This window comes from Mytilus trossulus, chromosome 2 (genome assembly GCF_036588685.1).
Source record: "Mytilus trossulus isolate FHL-02 chromosome 2, PNRI_Mtr1.1.1.hap1, whole genome shotgun sequence".
NCBI classification, from domain to species: domain Eukaryota; kingdom Metazoa; phylum Mollusca; class Bivalvia; order Mytilida; family Mytilidae; genus Mytilus; species Mytilus trossulus.
Genome location: NC_086374.1, coordinates 99,960,195 through 99,981,639, shown reverse-complemented (window position 1 = coordinate 99,981,639; position 21,445 = coordinate 99,960,195). Strand labels below are relative to the sequence as shown.

General features: G+C 32.0%; 2 protein-coding genes across 4 annotated transcripts in view; one reads left to right on the top strand and one right to left on the bottom strand.

Moving 5' to 3' along the window:
• The window catches only part of LOC134708537 (uncharacterized), a 30,697-nt gene extending 23,018 nt beyond the window's left edge, over positions 1-7,679 (bottom strand). For both annotated transcript variants that reach the window (XM_063569164.1, XM_063569165.1), the window contains exons 1-4: positions 7,517-7,679; positions 4,217-4,405; positions 2,537-2,715; positions 861-1,035 (exon numbers count right to left, since the gene is read on the bottom strand). In XM_063569164.1, coding sequence (XP_063425234.1) covers positions 861-1,035; positions 2,537-2,715; positions 4,217-4,367 — 505 coding nt within the window. In that variant the 5' untranslated portion in view covers positions 4,368-4,405; positions 7,517-7,679. The remainder of the gene's footprint in view (positions 1-860; positions 1,036-2,536; positions 2,716-4,216; positions 4,406-7,516) is intronic.
• Positions 7,680-8,724: 1,045 nt separating this feature from the next.
• Positions 8,725-21,119, top strand: LOC134708535 (caspase-3-like). 2 transcript variants are annotated; one of them, XM_063569162.1, is made up of 5 exons: positions 8,725-8,844; positions 13,272-13,501; positions 14,816-15,036; positions 19,969-20,254; positions 20,816-21,119. In XM_063569162.1, the coding sequence occupies exons 2-5, from the start codon at positions 13,276-13,278 to the stop codon at positions 21,073-21,075; spliced, it is 993 nt and encodes a 330-aa protein (XP_063425232.1). In that variant the 5' UTR covers positions 8,725-8,844; positions 13,272-13,275; the 3' UTR covers positions 21,076-21,119. The 2 variants fall into 2 exon arrangements, with proteins under 2 accessions (XP_063425232.1, XP_063425233.1); XM_063569163.1 differs by lacking the exon at positions 8,725-8,844 and adding an exon at positions 12,355-12,435.
• Positions 21,120-21,445: the final 326 nt, after the last annotated feature.

Here is a 21,445-nt window from a genome sequence, read left to right as displayed (position 1 = left end):
CCGCGTCCGAATAAGAAGTTATATTTAAAAACCGACTTTCTTGTTGAAGACCGTACCTTTACCTATAATGGTTTAATTTTATAAGTTGTGACTTTAATGGAGAGTTGTCTTATTGGCACTCATACCCCATCGTCCTATATCAAAACATCTAAATTCATCCTATGACAACATTTTATAAGGAAGTTATACTTATGTATTGTTTAATTAATGTCCATCGGCTTTGACTCTCCTCCTTCAAATTATAGTGCAAAAAGCATTTAGTAATTCTGTATATTTTTTACTAGTCAAAAGGGGATATGGTTGATATCTCAATAGACCAGTTTACTGATCATAGAACTGTGCATGATTCAGTCGATCCATAAAAAAGGAATACTGGAACAAATCATAAACATATAAATGAACCAAAATTTAAAAAAAAAATACACAAGGTTCCTGACTTGAGACAAAAATGTGGAGGAGTTGAACATATTTTGTGAGACATAACCAATCCCACTATATCTCTAGCCAATATCGAATAAACAAACACAGCGGTCAATGCATTTTCTTTGAAGTGGTCGATTCGAACTTCCATCGATTTAAATCGAGCGTCAGTAATAAGTCTTATGTAGACGAAACAATCGTGTGTTGCTATTTTAATCATACGACAAGTTTATTATGGCTTTTGTAATATGTGCGTGTTTCTGTTCTAAGTCTTGTGCTTTATTATAATACTTTTTATTTTCAAATGAAGTATTTGATGTTAATGATAGATCTGTAAATCAAATTAATAAGAATTTTTTAAATATGAATTTCATCAAACACAATGTTCTGTTTTTCTTCTTTCTGCTGAATAAAATTTTATGAGATTAGAATCTGCTTACCTATCCTGTATTTAACATCTATTTCACTCAACTTAATTTCCCATGGAAACAAATCTCTGTCTGGAGCTTTTCTGATAGCAGGGTGTGTCAGTTTGGTGAGTAATCCGTCGTTTGTTGAAAAATATCTGACAAGTGACTCTATTGACTCAAAATTCCATTTTGATCCAAGAAATATCTAAAACAGTATACGTATATTCATGCAAAAATTATAATTCTTCATATATCAAATGATCGGTAAGAAACACAAAAACAACTAATATAAAAAGATAGAAAGAAAGCACAAAAATAAGAGCACTCGCAGTTACTGAAAGCTAGTTTAAAGCCAATTGCATGTACAACTATTAGATAAATCATCGGACGGAAAACGTTTCGAATACGAATCAAACTAATTCGAATCAGTTTATGCGAATCGAATTCGAGTTAGGTGTGAACGTAGCATGAACTGTGGTGTTTGACACTTTTTTAATTGTAATTAATTACCGTAATTGATAATTAGAATTTAAAGTTAGCGTCGTTCGAACTTTCAATTGAATTTGGCGCAGATTGAAATTCGTATTAGAATTTACTCTTGGACGTAAAACGTTTCTAATGGAAATTATACTAATTCGAATTAGTTAATATGAATCAAATTCGAATTACGCGTGAATGCAGCATCAGTATACATCCAATGGATTTCGTACAAGGGTGTTCCTATTTATCTTCTGGCTTTTTAACTATTTTGATCTGAGCGTCACTGATGAGTCTTATGTAGACGAAACGCGCGTCTCGCGTATAAAATTATAATCCTGGTACTTTTGATAACCAATTATTCATCCTTAATTAACACATTACAAAATCAGCAGTGCCTATGTTTTCTAAACTGAGGTGAATACTTTTGACATTCATACCTATTATGTCTAATTATGTTTGTTTAATCCACCATTTTCTACATTCCTGTACCAAGTTAGCAATATGACGTTTATAGTCCATTCGTTTGATTTGTTTTAACTTTTGATTTTGCCATTAAATGACGGACTTTCCAACTTGTATTTCCTCGGATTTCAGTATTTTTTGTAATTTTACTTTTTTCTTCCCAATAATTCAATTAACCTGGGGTCCTGGCAACTGATTTGCTCCGCTACATGTTACATAGGGGTCTCTTCCTATATGAAGGTATGTACATATGTGCCGCTGGAATGGGTCCCTTTTTTGATACGTCAAATATATCAGTGGGGTGCAATTTTACCGAGGAAATATATCAATAGGTATTAATTGACAATTTGTGATATACCAATAGGTCATAATTTTTCAGCTTGTTGTGCAACGATCTTCGCCAAATTTCCCAACTCTTTGTTATTAAGATTCCCACATCTGCTAAAACGTATTGATAAATATATGAATAGATTATGATTTCGCTGTGAAATATATGTATAGGTAGGGATTCACAATTATTCAATATATGAATGTTAGTTTTTTTAATACCAGCTGAACAAATGTACCAAAAATACCATGTTGAGACCCCCCCCCCCCCCCCGTCGTATGTCCCCAATGGGACTGCAGAGACAACGTACCTATAGTATGGGGATACATATGTTAGATGGCAGATGACAATAAATTAAAGCAAAATCATATTCAGTAAACATTGCCACATTTTCCTTATCAACAAAGAAAAGATCGTGATAATATGTAAGTTTTACCTGACCATTTGCATCAACAAACAGGCTACATGAAGTCACACCCCATTGATGTTTAACACAGAGTATCATCCGATTTGGTGTTAATTCTCGAATTAAAAAACTTCCACTATCTTTACTGTCCAGGATAGTGCATGCCTCTTTTCGGGAAATATTTCCATGATAATATCCCGGTTTGTCGTCTGAAACAAAATAAACTGGAGATAATGCATTGAATAGTTATCAAAAGTACCAGGATTATAATTTAGTACGCCAGACGCGCGTTTCGTCTTCATAAGACTCATCAGTAATAATCATATCAAAATATTTATAAAGCCAAGCAAGTACAAATTTGAAGAGTATTGAGGATCCAAAATTCCAAAAAGTTGTGCCAAATACGGCTAAGGTAATTTATGACTGGGATAAGAAAATCCTTAGTTTTTCGTAAAATTCAAAGTTTTGTTAGCAGGAAAATTATAAAAATTACCCCATTATTGATATTCATGTCAACACCGAAGTGTTGACTACTAGGTTGGTGATACCCACGGGGACGAAACTTCCACCAGCAGTTGAAGTGGTGTAAACAGTTATCAAAAGTAATTTAACTCTCCTTTACAATGGATTTTCATACCATGAACAAATTCAAGGTTAAAACGTTCTAAATGTTGACTACTTGTTTTACTAGCAAGCCTTACACAACGATTTATTTAATGTTTTACAAGGCTTGCTATGGTATCATCTATTTTTCTCAGTAAAATTTACGTTTAAAAAAATGACATGTTTTTTTGCTGATATAAATAAAGACAAAAGCAATATACCGGTGTTCAAAAGAGAAAAATAAATCCGTGTTACAAACTAAAACCAAGGGCAACAAATCAGACGAAAACAAAGGTACAACAGAAAATTGAAGTGCAACAAAAACAAACGTCAACATTCATAGAAACAAGCTATTTAAAAACAACTGCCATATTCCTGACTTGGTACAGGACATTTGAGGAAAAATGGTGGGGTGAACCTTGTTTACCGACTAGCCAAAACCGCCCGCTTTATAACAATGTTGACAGATATCGCTAAAATGACAACACTACGTGAAGGAAAAACAGCACAAACACCAACAAAAAACATTCATCACAGAGAAACGCACAAACATCGTTAAATTCAAAGAAATCACGTGCTTAATTTATATTCATATCGTATCATTCAAAAAGTTTTCTAGAAAATCTAATTATGCGCTTCAATTCAATGTGTTCTTCTGTAGAAAAACGCTGTGTATCGGGTTATTTAGTACGCACCAAATTTCTGAGGTTTTTTCTTCATAGACAGGAAAATATAACAATCACTTTTTTAATAATGGAATTGTAAGATATGTGAAATATGAGATATTTTTATCATAAAATTAAAATGTTCACCTTCTGTACTTCATGATAAACAGACATATGTCCGTGCATCAACAATGTTATCGTTTTCGCCCAATCGATGAAAAGATCGTCGGCAAATCAATTATGTTACCACAGTTGAGCATCATTTAGTCAAATTTTATATCGTATCCATGCCAACTGATGAAACATGCGCTATTAACGAATTGGCTCAGTTCCTTGTTTTTAATCCGTATCGGAATTTAACACAGAATAAGACAACAACTGCAATAAATTACAGTGTTTAAAAGCAAATATTTGGTATCTTTGGTGTACATTTTACCTTTACCTTTTTGTCTTTTTCTTTTACAGGCAGCACACGTGTTTCTATCTCCTTTATTTGAAAACAAACAAGCTTGACAATGCCATGGTTCGTTATTTGTGCTGTTATCTCCAGCGACCTGTCTTGCATCAAATGTGTCACGCAAGGGACTCGCCATCTTAGAAACAACAGCTGATTGTAGATTTTTAATAGGTTCTGCAACACAAAATACAAGATGAGATAATAAAGAGACGTTTTTATTATTAATAAACTGTTATCACAGAGATATGTCTCGCCTTTTTAGCTCACCTGGCCCGAAGGGCCAAGTGAGCTTTTCCCATCACTTGGCGTCCGGCGTCCGTCGTCGTCGTCCGTCGTCGTTAGCTTTTAGAAAAATCTTCTCCTCTGAAACTACTGGGCCAAATTAAACCAAACTTGGCCACAATCATAATTGGAGTATCTAGTTTAAAAAATGTGTGGCTTGACCCGGTCAACAAACCAAGATGGCCGCCACGGCTAAAAATAGAACATAGGGGTAAAATGCAGTTTTTGGCTTATAACTCAAAAACCAAAGCATTTAGAGCAAATCTGATAAGGGGTTTAATTGTTTATCAGGTCAAGATCTATCTGCCCTGAAATTTTCAGACGAATCAGACAACCCTTTGTTGGGTTGCTGCCCCTGAATTGGTAATTTTAAGGAAATTTTGCTGTTTTTGGTTATTATCTTGAATATTATTATAGATAGAGATAAACTGTAAACAGCAATAATGTTCATCAACGTAAGAATAACAAATAAGTCAACATGACCGAAATGGTCAGTTGACCCCTTTAGGAGTTATTGCCCTTTATAGTCATTTTTTACCATTTTTCGTAAATCTAAGTTATCTTTTACAAAAATCTTCTCCTCTGAAACTTTTGGGCCAAATTAATCCAAACTTGGCCACAATCATTATTGGGGTATCTAGTTTAAAAAATGTGTGGCGTGAATCGGTCAACCAACCAAGATGGCCGCCATGGCTAAAAATAGAACATAGAGGTAAAATGCAGTTTTTGGCTTATAACTCAAAAACCAAAACATTTAGAGCAAATCTGACAGGGGTTTAATTGTTAACAGGTCAAGATCTATCTGCCCTGATATTTTCAGACGAATCGGACAACCCTTTGTTGGGTTGCTGCCCCTGAATTGGTAATTTTAAGGAAATTTTGCTGTTTTTTGTTATTATCTTGAATATTATTATAGATAGAGATAAACTGTAAACATCAATAATGTTCAGCAAAGTAGGATTGACAAATAAGTCAACATAACCAAAATGGTCAATTGACCCCCTAAGGAGTAATTGTCCTTTATAGTCAATTTTTAACACTTTTCATAAAATTGATAAATTTTTATTAACATTTTCCACTGAAACTACTGGGCCAAGTTCATTATAGATAGAGATAATTGTAAGCAGCAAGACAGTTTATTACAGTAAGATTTACAAACACATCACCATCATCAAAACACAATTTTGTCATGAATCCATCTGCTTCCTTTGTTTAATATTCACATAAACCAAGGTGAGCGACACAGGCTCTTAAGAGCTTCTAGTTTTTGTAATTTTGATTATGCAAATGTTGAAATCAAAATAGCAATACTTTGTTATGCAAATATTCAAAGTCAATGAACCATGACTGAGTTCATAGCTAAACAATCTCCATGTAAATGAGATGTGCCAATGCTAATGCAACTGCATACCACATACCATTGACTTATTATAGGTTGTTCCCAGACCAAAATACAAACATTAACTTGTAAACTATGTAAAAGTTTCAAAGTCAATGAACTATGAAGAGGGGGTGGGGCTATATCATCTCCATGGAAACAATACTAGCAAATGCCAATAAAGGAGTAGGTCCGGTAAGGACTCATTTTGGCCTCAAATTTCAGTTTCATCTGACGAAAGATTTTGACTACTTTTTAAACACTTAAGTGTCTATTTCACTTGATTCAATTAGTTTTTGTGAAAGATTTTAACTAATTTAGTCATTAAAAACGATCCGATTCAAGCTCAAATATGAGAAATCTCTAAAAGATGCCAAAAAACGTCACTTTTCAGATGGTTTTTGTCAAAAATGAAAGTGGCCGCATCCGTGTTCATCCACAACCTTTATATATGTTATGTATTATCATAAAATACAACTTACATTTCAATATTAAGGATGAACACGAATGCGGCCACTTTCGTTTTACACGGAAACTGTCTAAAATTTAACTAAAATGATAGAATTTTGAAGATTTCAGTAATTTCGCATGACTTAATGGTGCTACAACCTGATATATGTGCATTGTATTGTCAAAAAACAGCCCATATTTATGTAGCAGAAGCATTCAACTGTCTAATAAATAACTAAAAGTTTACATTTTAACAATTTTGTAAAACTGTTATATTTTGGGGCCAAAAAGGGGTCTTACCGGACCTACTCCTTTGCATACCAAATATCATTGACTAAACATTAGCAGTTCATCTTAAAGTGATCTAATCACAAACTTATACATGTAAACTAAGATAAGTTTCAAAGTCATTAGACAGTGACTTAGGGGCGAGGCCAAATATTCTCCATGGAAACGAGATGTGCCAATGCTTTTACAACTGAATACTAATTGACATTGGCCTACCACTTGTGGTTCCCCTTGAACTGACCTAATCACAAACTAATACATGATAACTTATAAAGGAAAAAAAACAGTCAATAGACCATGACTAAGGGGCCGAGCCAAATAGTCTCCATGGAAATGACATATAACCATGCTTCTACAACGGCATATCAAATATCATTGACCTACCACTTGTGGTTCCCCATAAACTGACCTAATCACAAACTAATACATGTAAAATAAAAAAAGTTTTGAAGTCAATAGACCATGACTCAGGGGGTAGGGACAAATAATCTCCATGAAAATGAGATGTGCCAATGCCTATACAACTGCATACGAAACATGATTGACCTATCACTTGTGATTCGCCATAAACTAGATCTAATCACAAACCAATACGTTGTTGACGCCGTCGCTGACGCCGGAAACAGCATACCTATGTCTCGCTTTTTGACTCCGTCAAGGCGAGACGAAAAGGGGTTTGAAGTTCTTAAAAACATTTTTTTCAAAAAGTTTGACATTATTGTGCGACTTAGAAATTGGTCAGTGACACAAAAAAATACACATGAAGCGGTTTTCGCTTTTCAACTACAGTTTAAATTATATTAAAATTATATGTCACAATTTTCAAAAAACAAATTACAGAATTTTGTGTATTCTTATAGATAATAAAAAAGGGACTCATATTTTACCTTATATATATGTTCAGATGTGCAGTTAAATATTTCACATAACAGCAACATAAAATATCCTTCGTTTGATCATGATGTAAACGTTAGTAAAAATAAATACATGATATTTTCACACCATATGCCATTGTATACGTACATGTAGTTGACAACTATAGGAAGTCAGTACTTGTAGTGTCTGGAAGGAAATATCCGCCATAATTATATGTTTGTAAATATGTAAATTGTTATTTCATAATTTGTAAAAAGTTATTTCTTAATTTGTAACATGTATTTTGTTTTAAACTGCTTAATATGTAAATGCAATTTCTTGTTAACATAATTTCTTAGTTCGTTACATGAAACTCTACATTTCTTAATTTGTGAAATGATATTTCTTTATTTTGTTCAATCAAATATCTTTACTCTAAGTCATAACTAGGTGATTTTGAATTTCAGAATTTGTAAAATGGAATTTCAATTGAATTCTCGTTTGAATTGTTTTACATTCAATTTGTCTTATCGGGGCGTTTTATAGCTGACTATGCGGTATGGGCTTTGCTGATTTTTGCAGGCCGTACGGTGACCTATAGTTGTTAATGTCTGTGTCATTTTGGTCTTTTGTGGATAGTTGTCTCATTGGCAATCATACCGCATCTTCTTTTTTTATATAGGATGTTTATTTGTTTTTCAATCGAAATAAAATCGACATAAATTTGTTTAATCAAAACGTAATGGTGGAAGTACATATATCACCCTAAAAAAAATTGAACAAATCCAACAGCTGGTCTCAGAAGAGATGCTATCCCAATGTGTTCCAATAGTTTAAAATGTACAAAAACTAATAAATCCAATAACTCCTGTAAAATGTTTGGGACGAGGAATAAAGGGGGCAACAAAATAGGGGATGTGGGTGAAAGCTGGGGGACGTTGAAAGTGGGGGAAATACATAAAAGGTTGCATTTGGGAAAAAAGGATGCAGTGACACTCCTCTAAAACAGGACACGAACAAGGAGTAAGATCAAATTTGCAATAACTAACACTGATTAAACATTAGTAGCAATTGAGAATCCTGATTGACTGAACGGCTTGAAAATTGAGGCGGTGAAGTAACAGAGTAATAAAACAATGAATATTATTATCAGATGTGGTGATGTAAAGATATAAGGGTCACAACGATGTAAAGTTGTACGTCAACAACCGGGTTAAAGATTATAACCCTGTTACGTAGCATTCGGATAAAAAGGTCAAAATGAAGTAGAGAAGTTATCTTTTTGATAACACATTTCTTGGTATACTAATATGCGATCCTGTAAAATTTGATATCTCTCTATATCTTTATACAGTCTAAGGTAGGTGTTACTGGCTATTAAAAATTAAGCAATGAACATCGTTATAAATATCTTTAAAACTAAGACTTTAATATCCCCTTATCATATGATTCAGTAGAGGCAGTAATGGTGGAACATAATATTTATTTTCTGAATGGCTTATTTCATCATTTTCCTTTAGAAGTATCAATTACAGATAATTCAGACTGTTGTTGATTGGTAAAACATAAAAACCAAAACATACAAATATAATCAAATGCCCATGCACTCAAAGCGTGAAAATATGAGTATTGGTGAAACCTAGAAGTATTGGAATTTCAATGATATACATAAGTGAAAATAAAACGCATTTCAAAACAAGTTTACATGTATTGTTTTATAAATAAAATAAAAATGATATTCTACTCTTCACATTGTCGTTAAAGTCAATTTTCAATTTTGCCTTTATAGTTATTGCAAATTAAACTGTTTTATGTCATGCAATTAATTCACTTCAAATTTACCACAATATATGCAGTTGAAAAAAAATTAACACATTCATCATAATGATTCTGGAATTTCAAACCCTGGGTTTTTAGAAAAGTAGAACTGTTTAAATCGTTCTAGTGCAGATAGTAGTTGATCTTTCGTAGCTGTTCAGGTCAATTTAGATTTATTACTGCCCATATATTTGAGTAAAATGTTGCATCCGTTTAAATTTCAATGCTTTGTAATTATTCATTGTTGTTTAGGTTTTATGCAATTGCACTCAAAATGCGCTACGATCGTCCTGAACATGCATGAAATATATTTGCCACTGGACGATAAGCAACCAACAACCAATCAATCAAAATGCGCAACAATCTTAGTATCATAATTGCAATTTTAAAATATACTCATAAATATATATTGATCTTGGAACCTTAAATAATAAACACACAATCGAAGCTTTGATACTGTGGATTTGTGGATATTAGTACGAAGGACGGGAGGACTACATGACAACTAAAAACAAAGACAAGTCCGACCAAAACCATTCCGTCTAGTCTTTAAGACAAGTCGGACGAAGTTTTTGCCAACTCGGACCTGTTTGAAAGACATATCAGACCACTTAGATTTAAAATGTTATGTACACAGAAACGTTTGAAAGACTACTCGGGCCCCTTTTTTTATAATTTTATTGCATTTTATGATGATATTCGTTGTTGTAGAACTTTTTTGTGGGAATCTGGATGGGGTCTTTATTTTCGCAGGGAATTTGGAATTGCCCTTATTATATCGGGACTAGGGAATTAATAATTTAAAACTGTTCGTGATCAGGGAAAGCTTTATTTTATTCAGGAATTTTGGATGACACCAACCCCTCTTCTCCTCTAGTATATGTAAGGCTTGAAAGATATTATTTCATTCCCCCCGGTGTAAATAGAAAAATGTAGCCATTTTTCAGAGTGGCGATTCAGTCGTTAAACACATACCGTGAATTTTACATGAATTTCACGTGAAGTTCACTTTAATTTTTCACGTTAATTTTACGTGAAATTCATGTGAAATTCACGTGAAATATTTTGCGTATAAGCTCGATTAACGTGAAATGTTTTTCACGTGAAATTCCATTAATTTCATATTAATTCCAAGTGAACAAAATTTGCCTGTGTAGCTCAATTTAGAAAACAGTGTACGTGTGGTATAAAACTGAATGGTAGGAAAACTTACATTTAATGATAGATATATAATTATTGCTATCGGGAAAGATTTTTTTAAAAAGTTCCTGATTACATAGTCTCTGGGTGAAAAAACACGAAGCACAAGATATCCCCTTGGTGACACCTTTTGCCTGTAATAACTAAAATAAAGTTATAATGAATTTGACTCATTTTACGTATTGTAAACCTTAACTTTTTGTCATTTTTACATATTGCCCAAAAGGTTAAGCTATAAAATCAAAACTTTTTTGTGTCTATTATACGGGTCATTTTCAAAAAATGTCGAATTTTGAAATAGAATAAATGATTAAAAGTTACTTATTCAAACAACCCTCTACATAAGCAAATCAAAACAAACAGTTCTTTAAGAACAACATATTAAAAGATGCTATCTTAATGATGTCAAACAAGAATATGTTGAAACATTTTTTGATCGGTGGTACATTATTTTGTCTATCCTGTTAACATTTTCAAAAGAAATTTGGGTTATTAAGAAAAGGTTTAGATAAAATGTTAAGCTTGTTTTACGTAGTCAATTAGATGGTTTTCAAGATAATAAACTTCTATATATATATTCATTCTGTAATATAATAGATTATTTGCCCATTTTCCAGGTTGTACTGAAAAATGCCTCTAAAAATTGGTTTTCAAAGGTTGTAAAAATTACCACCAGTAATGCAAGTCTAAGATATCAATTCATATTGTTCGGCATTTTTTCACCCTTTCAAATAAACCCAACATCAAGTAAATCCCTCATAAGTTAGTTTACTTTTCTCTGTATTTCATTGGAAACAGGAACGTACGTTTCTGATATATCACTATATAAAAGTCTATTCTGTTACCCTTTTGTCTATCCTGATACCGATATCAGTATTGCACCTGCGAATGCTTAATTAGGAAGATTAAGACGTTATAACCTTAAGATGAGTTCAAACAACGAAATAGTTTTTGGTGAAGTGATTACGTTTTTCTACTGTGCATTTAGATTTCCAACACGTTATTGCACTTTTCACAAGTATACTGTTGGTGTAATTAATCAAAATTGGTGGTAACAGCATAGAAATGAAAAAAAAGTACGCTCTTTTTTTCACTAAATGTCTTGAAATTTCCTTTCTCTACACTGTCGTTCAAAAAACGAGGCGTTTTAAATGTAAAGATTACTTTGCACTATTGAGATCAACACTGACTGATTCAATATTCATAGGGAGAATAATTTAACGGCTGATTTAAGTAGCGGTAACAGGAAAGACATGAACCTCCTGTACGCTGATTCAATTTAGTTTGTAGATAATATGTTACATACAATGATAAAGAAGCTACGATTTTTCGTTAGAGTAATATTCAACGTTCTTAAAAAGTCTCTTTTGCAGATATCAAGGCGATCAGAAAATCGCAAAAAATATAATTTGAAATGTGTTTTTCTGACACTGTACGCAGACAAATACCCCCAAAATCGGTCTTAAATGCAGTTTAATCTTATCAAAATAGATGTAAGGTGTGTTTATTATCAATGTTCTGAATCACAAATCCGAGAAGCTTTCATTTAAACCATTACAACTGAAATTTCCATTAGAAATAAAAAAAAAAAAAAAAAAAAGCATGGGTGTACTGAAAATTCGACATTTTTTGAAAATGACCCATACCAAACTTTAAAAAAAACCGGTGCCTATCCTTTCCCTGGTACCGTACCATTCCTATATCCTCTTACAAAAACAGAAAAAATACTCGTTTTTTATTCATTTATTTTGCCAGTAGTCTATAGGTATCTTACTTGTTCATTCAACGTAATCATGATTACATGCTCAAGGCGATATTAACTATACATGTTAATCATAAGCATCTTAGTCAGCATACACAAGTTGTCATCCACATAATACACAACTCAATGTGTATTTCCTGTTACAAATCAAATCACATACTATACACGCAGGTAAGAATTTTGTCAACCATCATAATCATATCAGCAATTTATCTCTTTAGTAGAATACCATAAAAAGTTAATGTATATAATGTTATGCTTCACTCATAATTCAAAATATAAAAAAACACTTTTATTTACAGATTTGGAGATGGTTTCCGTCAATATCTTTAAATATAAGTTAACAAAAATATCAAGAGAAAATAAAAATAAACAATTTCGTAGATTCATTTGGCAATACTTTAAGAATCTGGTAAAAATACATGCCACTACAACGACACCTCACCTCCAAACATTGCCAAATGATACTATTATTATATATCAGAAATACGAAAATTGTATTATGAAAAGTGTCATGCGGGAGATGCAATATGGCTGTGCAATATGCACATATGTCAATAAGTTTAAACAATTCGATTCAAATAGCATTGCCATATTAAACAAACATAACAAACAACCTTTTTGATTTAAAAATAAAAAGTGAACTAGATTGCTCAGAAAGACTGCTCTTTAGATCGTATGAACTGTAAAGACTTGTGAGGATAATGTGGATATTGTGTGTCGTCAGTAACCGTTTACTTTGATAAAATTTAATAGTGTTTTAATTTATTCGTCTCAAATCATGTTTGTTTACATGAATATGTTAATATTAAATGTACAATTTATAATTTATACATGTTATATATGTTTACATAGCATGCATTTAAACCAGGTGTTCAATCGTCTGCACGGTAAACATGGATTATTGATTTCCTATAAACATGTTCGTAAATTAAAAATCATTGGCATAAAGTAAGACTGGTTCTAAAAATAGTAACATAGTAACTTGTTTCCATTTGTGGTACTAGGTCAATGGATATGTCTAACAAAGGCTTCGTGTACGATTTCAACAACGAGAGACGTGGAATAGCACTTCTGATTCACAATGAAGTATTTGACAAATTTTCTGGTTACAAAGACCGACCTGGGGATAGTGGAGATTTTATCCGAATGCAGGAGATATTCACAAAATTAGGTTTTGAAGTTGATGCTAAAAGAAATTTGACTGGAAGAAAAATATTTGACACGATACAAAAAGGTAAGGTTGATGAATCACATAAAAATAGTAAATCTGTTGTATACCTTTCACTCGTATACACAAAGTATCAAAATACTGGAGTCTATGAAACCTCATGCATTTGAACTGGATCGAGGTTCCAGGAACTAGCTTAAACTACTTGTAGTATGCATCATCGATTATCTGAGTCGATTATATACATGTATTACATTTTCGATGGAACTGTTTGGGTATTCCTCAAAATTACATAAATGATTAAAAAGAAAAGGTCATCGACTTTTTGCTTTCGAGACTCTACTAAAGTCCGACGGAAAAAAATCGAGAAAATATTGTAATACACTGCAAAAATGCGACCCATACGCATTTTCATTAGTGAGGGGGGAAATCGAAAGAAAAATTAACCCAAGGTTCAGTCTTGACCAGGGTAAAGACAAATAGTATGTGAAATTACATAGGAGTAACATCACTTCGGTAAAATCACTGTTTTAGAAGAAAAGTGTTTGAGTTACAGGAATATATACATATACGTATTTAATTTCTTTAACTTATATGTATAATCTTTTAACTGTTAAAAACTTATTTGACCCTTTCTCGCGGTAGATTGTTCTGTGGTTTATTATAAACTTTTACAAATCTATTTATTTGAATGGATTTTCCCATTTTTTTCACTGATTTTGGTTATTTATACTGCTTTTTTTCTTATAAGAATTAGGGTTTTTATTACCCCCTTCAAATTACCATACACCTGTCATTCTATGCATATATAGTATGACCTATACCAGCACTCCTGCAGATGTTTTTTTTGTGAATTGATGCATTTTTCTTAACTGGAACTTTCACATTTTTTTCGTTTTTGGCATACCATGGACCTGATAAGACATTTATGGTAATTTTTTAGAGAGAGGTCTATAACGAACAGAGATGATTGGACGACTGACATTTGCTGTTACGAAAATGATGAAATTCGTAGTTATGGCTATCTACAAATTTCAGCTATTTGTAAATTTTGACATGTCGTTTAAAACGCGGTGTTCAAGAACTACGAAAGAGGCTGTTAAAGTGGTATATCAATTTTAAGATATTGCTTCACGATATTGAGTGCAAACCTCGATATGCATTAATCTTATTTTAAATTTCAGGGAAATAATTTCTTGCGGAACATTTATTTGTAATTTATCAACATGTTTAGTCGTGAAAAAATATGTCAGTAAAAAATACGAATATCTGTGAACGCCTGTGGATTCCAGATTTGTTTACGTTTACCATGGAGTCATATGTTATTAAAAGGGATGAGACACATCACTTGCTTTAATTCTTCATCTATTCTTTTTTCAGTTTCCCAGTCCAAAATTCATGAAAAATCTGATTGTTTTGTCTGTGTCATTGCTTCACATGGAGAAGAAATGCAAATTGAAACTAAAAACAATGTCATTATCAAAGAACATGTAATTGTTGGCTCTGATGGACAATGTGTAAAAACGAGAGACATTGTAGAAATGTTCAATGAAGACAACTGTGAAGGACTCAGAGATAAACCGAAATTCTTCTTTATTCAGGTAAGCTGAAAAATCACATAAAATTGAGAATGGAAATTGGGAATCTGTCAAAGAGACAACAAGCGGACTGAAGAACAGAAAACAGCGAAAAACTACTAATCACTAATGGGTCTTCAACACGACAAGAAAATCCCGCACCCGGATGTGGACTTCAGCTGGCCCTAAACAAATTGTGTGCAAGTTCAGTGAAAATTTGTGACAATATGATAGGCTAAAAATATATATATAAATATATATAAAATATATTTATATTTATATTGATGATTATATATTCTTAAAATGTTTATTAAATTGAATAAAATAAATACAGGGGAATATCTATTAAGAAAATCATGACCTTGTAAAAAGGTTGTTCAATTGACCGCTACTGCATATGAAATATTTACATGCAGATCATGAGGTGACATGTAACAATTAGTTAAACACTGGACATACGTGTATTGCATACCATGTGGAGACATGTAGCAATAACAATTAGTTAAAACACTGGACATGCGTGTATTCTTTGACCATTAATTTCCAGGTTGGCCAAAACATGTCAATTAGAGTCAACTTAATAGATATTCATCCCTGTATCTTTTAATTTAAGACTATAATGGTCAAATTAATAGAAACCTTGATAATGTTTATATTCTGTATATATACTTGTGTATTTTACTGTATAGAGGAGACCGTCCGTTATGGACACTGGTCCAGACGGGCTTGAATAAACTACTATTCCAAATAACCATGTGTTGTGTCACATGTGGTTATTTTTGGTTAACCGTGACCAAAGGATATTAAGGTAAAGTGACTTTTTATTTGATACTCTTTACTTAATTTCTCAAAGTGGCTAGACAAGAATTTAATGCAGGGTCTGTTTTTCAAAATTTAAAAACACAAGTACAAAGTTTCACTCAAAAAGTATTTAAAAAAGGCATGAATTCGATTGAAAGCTTTGATGGTTCAAAATCAGACAAATTAGGAATAGGTGTATCAGATGTGAGCACATTTGTTCATGATCAAGATGCTGATTAACTCATTAAAAAAAATGTTTATTAGATAATATTTTTTTTAAGCGAAATGTAGATATTTTTTTTATTTTTCTTATAAATCAATGGTGAAGGTGATATTTTTTTATGTAATCATTATCATAAGGGTGAAGGTACTTATGATAGGTATTTGATTGTTTTAGTCAATATAAAAGACTGGCAACTTTGTAGGTATTTGATAGTATAAGTCAATATATAAGTTTGGCGTACATATTGTAATGATATAATGAGAAGTTTTTATATGCTGTTTTTTAAAAGACAGAATAGATATTTAAATAAGAAAAAACAACACTTGAATATTAATATTTAAGAATTAAATAACAATAGGTAAAAATATTTTAAAGATGTTGGTTATATTTTAAAGTATTTAAATGCATGAATAATGATAATATCAAAACATTTTTAAATATATCTTGATTTTGAATATAATAATTTAATTTTTGATTCATATTTTGATCTGTTTTCTTAAGAGACAATCTGTAATTCTAAAATATACGCGCCTTTATACATTGGTATAAGAAAGTTTCATAAGAACACTTTTGGCGACGGATTTAAGGGTATTTCTGCGATGTTATAATCATATGGTTGTTCAAATATGGTTGACGCAGTTTGGTTAGTGCTTAAGCACATTTGTTTAGAGAAACAAAATATTCTATGGTATTTAGAATCCAAACCTTTATTTTCGCACAGTTATTGTGGTATTTTTAAAGAATGACGGACCTATCTTCAGAAAATAGCGCCTAAATGATTAAAATTGATATAATTGGTAAGTCCACTCTTAGGGAAATGTAGGATTTATAAGTTTTAAAAGTATTGAGCGATAGATGAAATATAGGATAATTTAAAGAGTACATAAATCTGTGCTATATGGGTTAAAAATGAAAATGTTTTCATAAGAAAACAATTAAGGATTTAAAAATATGGAAATAAGTATCATATGATTAATCGTTATAAACAAATATGACGCGATACATCTTCCGCAAATATTTTAATGGGATGCTGATTAAATTAAAAGAAAATTAGCAAACCAAGAAAAATGAGAAAACATAGAGGAACATAAGGTCATCTATAACTTCCCCGTTTAATGAGATGACAAATGATTTTTTTTTCTGAGAGATAAAGTGTAGAAAGTAGTCAAAATATATATGTTGATGAAGTTAGAATACCAAAGAAAACTAAACGAACTGTTAAAAAGTCTGAAAAGAAAGACGAATTAAGTTTAAGTTTTCTCTCAAACATTTCTAGTTATCTTAATAAAATGAACGACTAACATGTCGTAGATGTAGGCTTCATGATGATTGTTTTAAATAAATATATGTGTATATAAAATAATTTTGTTTTGATCAATCATTCTAATTCTCGCTTCAGATGGACCGCTGAAAAATTGTTTATTGTTTAGAAATCCTATAAATATCAGAAATCTCTGAATCACAGCTTTGTTTATGAAAAAGGAAGGAAAGAGTTGGTTGAATGTCAAACCTTTATCAAACAATTCTTCAGTACTAATACTAGAAAAAAGTTTATCTTATTAGTTTATTGTTTTTGTATTTGAGTTTAATTTTTTTATTCTTATTTTAAATAGATAACATATCGATACTTTATTTTTCAAAATTGAAGCAGTTAAAACTTGAGGACGACTTTGAACTATCAAATTAAGTAAATGCATTAATTCATTAATTTATTTTTGTTGCTATATTTATAGGTATTTGTTATCAAAATATTCTTAAGTTTAATAATAGGTGTTTAGCCAAGAGAATTTAGTAATAGAGAGATTCAAATAGTCACACGATACCTTGGTGGCAATCAAATGGTGTCAACTGATGTTGAGGGCGATGGTACTGCCTACAGAGATGTTGAAATAGCTTCTGCACCATTACTAGAACCAGCCACTAAGAACCATTATCCAGTATTGGATATTGGCTTTGATCATTGGACACAACGCAGACGTTTAGATGTACATAAAACTATACGATCACATAACTATATTGGTAGAGGGAATTGTTCTACAGCATCACAGGTAGATTTGCCTGTAATTTTCAGCCGGTGATAACTGAGCAACCTAGTCAGGGACTCTGAATTAACAGAGTAGGTAAGCTAGGTCAGTTAGGAGTAAATCAACAACGGATGGTGGATCACATGAAGGACGGATGGTGGATCACATGAAGGACGGATGGTGGATCACATGAAGTACGGATGGTGGATCACATAAAGTACGAATGGTGGATCACATGAAGGACGGATGGTGGATCACATGAAGTACGGATGGTGGATCACATGAAGGACGGATGGTTGATCACATGCAAGTCGAAGTTATAAACGACGGATGGTGGATCACATGCAAGTCGGAATGATTGCAGAACTTCTAAATGACGGGAATTGGTGTCGCAGATAAACAAATGGATTGTTGGAGTTGACAACGACGATCAGAGGAGCAGTTCACTGGAGTCGGGGTTATGAAGACGGTCAGCAGTTGATGGTTGCGCTTTTTTCTAGGAATAAGAAGTTCCAATAGTTGATGTTACGAACTTAGTTATTCACACAAGAATTGTATGAACTATACATTGCTGAACATTTAGATGTTGTTGAACTTTTGAAATGATTTTATTTATGAATATTTTTGTTGTTTTTAGAGAAATTTGCAAGCATTCATATTGTCACCGATTTTAACTAAAATATAAATTATATTTCTTAAGAAAGGGAGGAATGTGACAATATGATAGGCTAAAAATATATATATAAATATATATAAAATATATTTATATTTATATTGATGATTATATATTCTTAAAATGTTTATTAAATTGAATAAAATAAATACAGGGGAATATCTATTAAGAAAATCATGACCTTGTAAAAAGGTTGTTCAATTGACCGCTACTGCATATGAAATATTTACATGCAGATCATGAGGTGACATGTAACAATTAGTTAAACACTGGACATACGTGTATTGCATACCATGTGGAGACATGTAGCAATAACAATTAGTTAAAACACTGGACATGCGTGTATTCTTTGACCATTAATTTCCAGGTTGGCCAAAACATGTCAATTAGAGTCAACTTAATAGATATTCATCCCTGTATCTTTTAATTTAAGACTATAATGGTCAAATTAATAGAAACCTTGATAATGTTTATATTCTGTATATATACTTGTGTATTTTACTGTATAGAGGAGACCGTCCGTTATGGACACTGGTCCAGACGGGCTTGAATAAACTACTATTCCAAATAACCATGTGTTGTGTCACAAATTGACGTCACACTACACTCCACACACACATAACATCTATCCAATGTAGGATATACAAACACACAGTAAAACTCAGTTCAAAAGAAGTCCGAGTTCGATGTCAGAATATGTAACAAAAGAAAGTATTAAGCAAAATGACAATGATACATAAATTAACAAAGGAATATTAGCAGTTACTGACATGCCAACTCCAGACCTCAATTATTTAAACTGTCTTCATCATAGGAAAATCAAGTACAACAGACCCCTCCCGATATGGCTTTAGTGTTATATCATAAAAAGTACATGTATATGAAAAGAACGTAATCCGTATATCTGATTTGTAGAATACACAATTTATAACCTTCAGATTTATTACTATAACAATAATGATTATGTGACCAAGACAGACGTTTGAGTCCACTTCATACTATATTTTTTTATTTTTGCTTGTCGTTGTGTTATCAACAGTTTACACAGATATATTACCTTAATTTCTGTGTTGTTTGGTCTTTTTTTGGAGACTTGTCTCATTGGCAATCATACCACACCTTTTTTATATGTTATATGTCATTTAATTATTAGCGTATTTTGTTCTTACTCACCCAATGATATCGCTATGTTATAGTTTGTCATGTTATGTGATTTTATTTTAAATAAATTTCAGGCTTGTAGAACTAGTAATACTACCGTTTTGGGAATGGACAGTGGGCACATACTAACAATAACAGAACGAAAACAGCCGCCATATGGTATTGATAATGTTGAGGATATGCATGTTGACTCTAAGATAACCGATAATGTTGATGTCAATTATATAACAGAAAAGGATAACCTGGATACAAGACACATGTCAACTGCAGACACGTATCTCAGCAGACGACAACTAGTTCACCAGGTCACAGATGTCGAATGTCCTGAAGATACTTTACTGATGTTCGCCTCCTTATCAAGTAAGTACATAACATGAAAATACGAAGCAGTACCCAAAACTTTATAATTTTTTACCTGATTTTGTCCTTTTAGGAATTGAGTATCTGTGGCAGATCTTTGTTTAACATTTACATGTACCCACCTCGTTTTTGCGTGACAGTTTGCATTATACTTATTTGATATTAAAAATTGTTGTTTGTTGATCTGTAGAATTCATTGGAATATATGTGCTGTCAATCTCTTTTAAAACTAAATCAAGTGGCACAAAGGACAATTATTGTTCAACATTGAACTAAACGTTGCGTCTCTGGCATAACTTTTACATAGAAATTATAAAAATAGATGCTCACAAGTGCTTCTGATAGAAATTCATATCGAAACTCGCGTCAAATGAGCATTAAGAAATCAGAGATCTTTATAAAATTAATTAAATCGCTCACGTGTTTGAGTTAAAATATCGTTTGTGTGTGTACACGTATCACTAATAATTTGTTTTTATGTTTAAGTCATTATAGCATGTCTCTTTAATTGCGTTGTTTGTTTGCTGCCTGCATTATATAAGAATATTCATATTTTTGTAGATAATTTTGCTGTTCGGAATTCCTCTTCCGGTGGCTGGTTATTAACTAGTCTTTACAGTCAAATCAAGGAACATATAGAGACTGGTAAAATAGGTTCAACAGAATTTACACAAATTCTAAATGGTGCTTTAAAAGAAATGACAACAAAGAACTTCAAACCCTCTGATACCACTTCACGATTGTACGGGGCCTTTTCTCCTGGCTGTTTTACGCATTGTTTGTCAAGAGATGTTCTCTTTCTGGAAAAGGAATACAGATAGAACTGTCGCCTTAACATTCATATGGATGACTTGTTTCAAATAAATTTATTTCTTGTTGATTCGACATGAAGTCACGAAATGATCTCGTAAAAATTTATTCTTTGACGTTATTTTAATTTTCAACTAGAACTAAGCTTACATACATACTATTATGTGATTTGCAATTTTGTCTCTTTCTGTATTTAAATTACATGTATATTTTAACAATGGCAGCAGTGACAATTATAGATAGATTACATTACACAGAATGTTGTCAAATCACATAAATAATTATTGAATAAAGCGTGCCCTTAAAGGAATATGAAACATCGAAATTACAAAAAAAGTTAAACATGTTTAAATACATGAATGTCTAAGTTTTACTCTTAAA

Excerpts from the sequence above, each read along its gene's own strand:
- LOC134708535 (XM_063569162.1), top strand. The coding sequence starts at position 13,276 with ATGGATATGTCTAACAAAGGCTTCGTGTACGATTTCAACAACGAGAGA. Across the intron at positions 13,502-14,815 it reads ATTTGACACGATACAAAAAG|TTTCCCAGTCCAAAATTCAT; the intron begins GTAAGGTTGATG and ends TTCTTTTTTCAG. Across the intron at positions 20,255-20,815 it reads GATGTTCGCCTCCTTATCAA|ATAATTTTGCTGTTCGGAAT; the intron begins GTAAGTACATAA and ends ATATTTTTGTAG.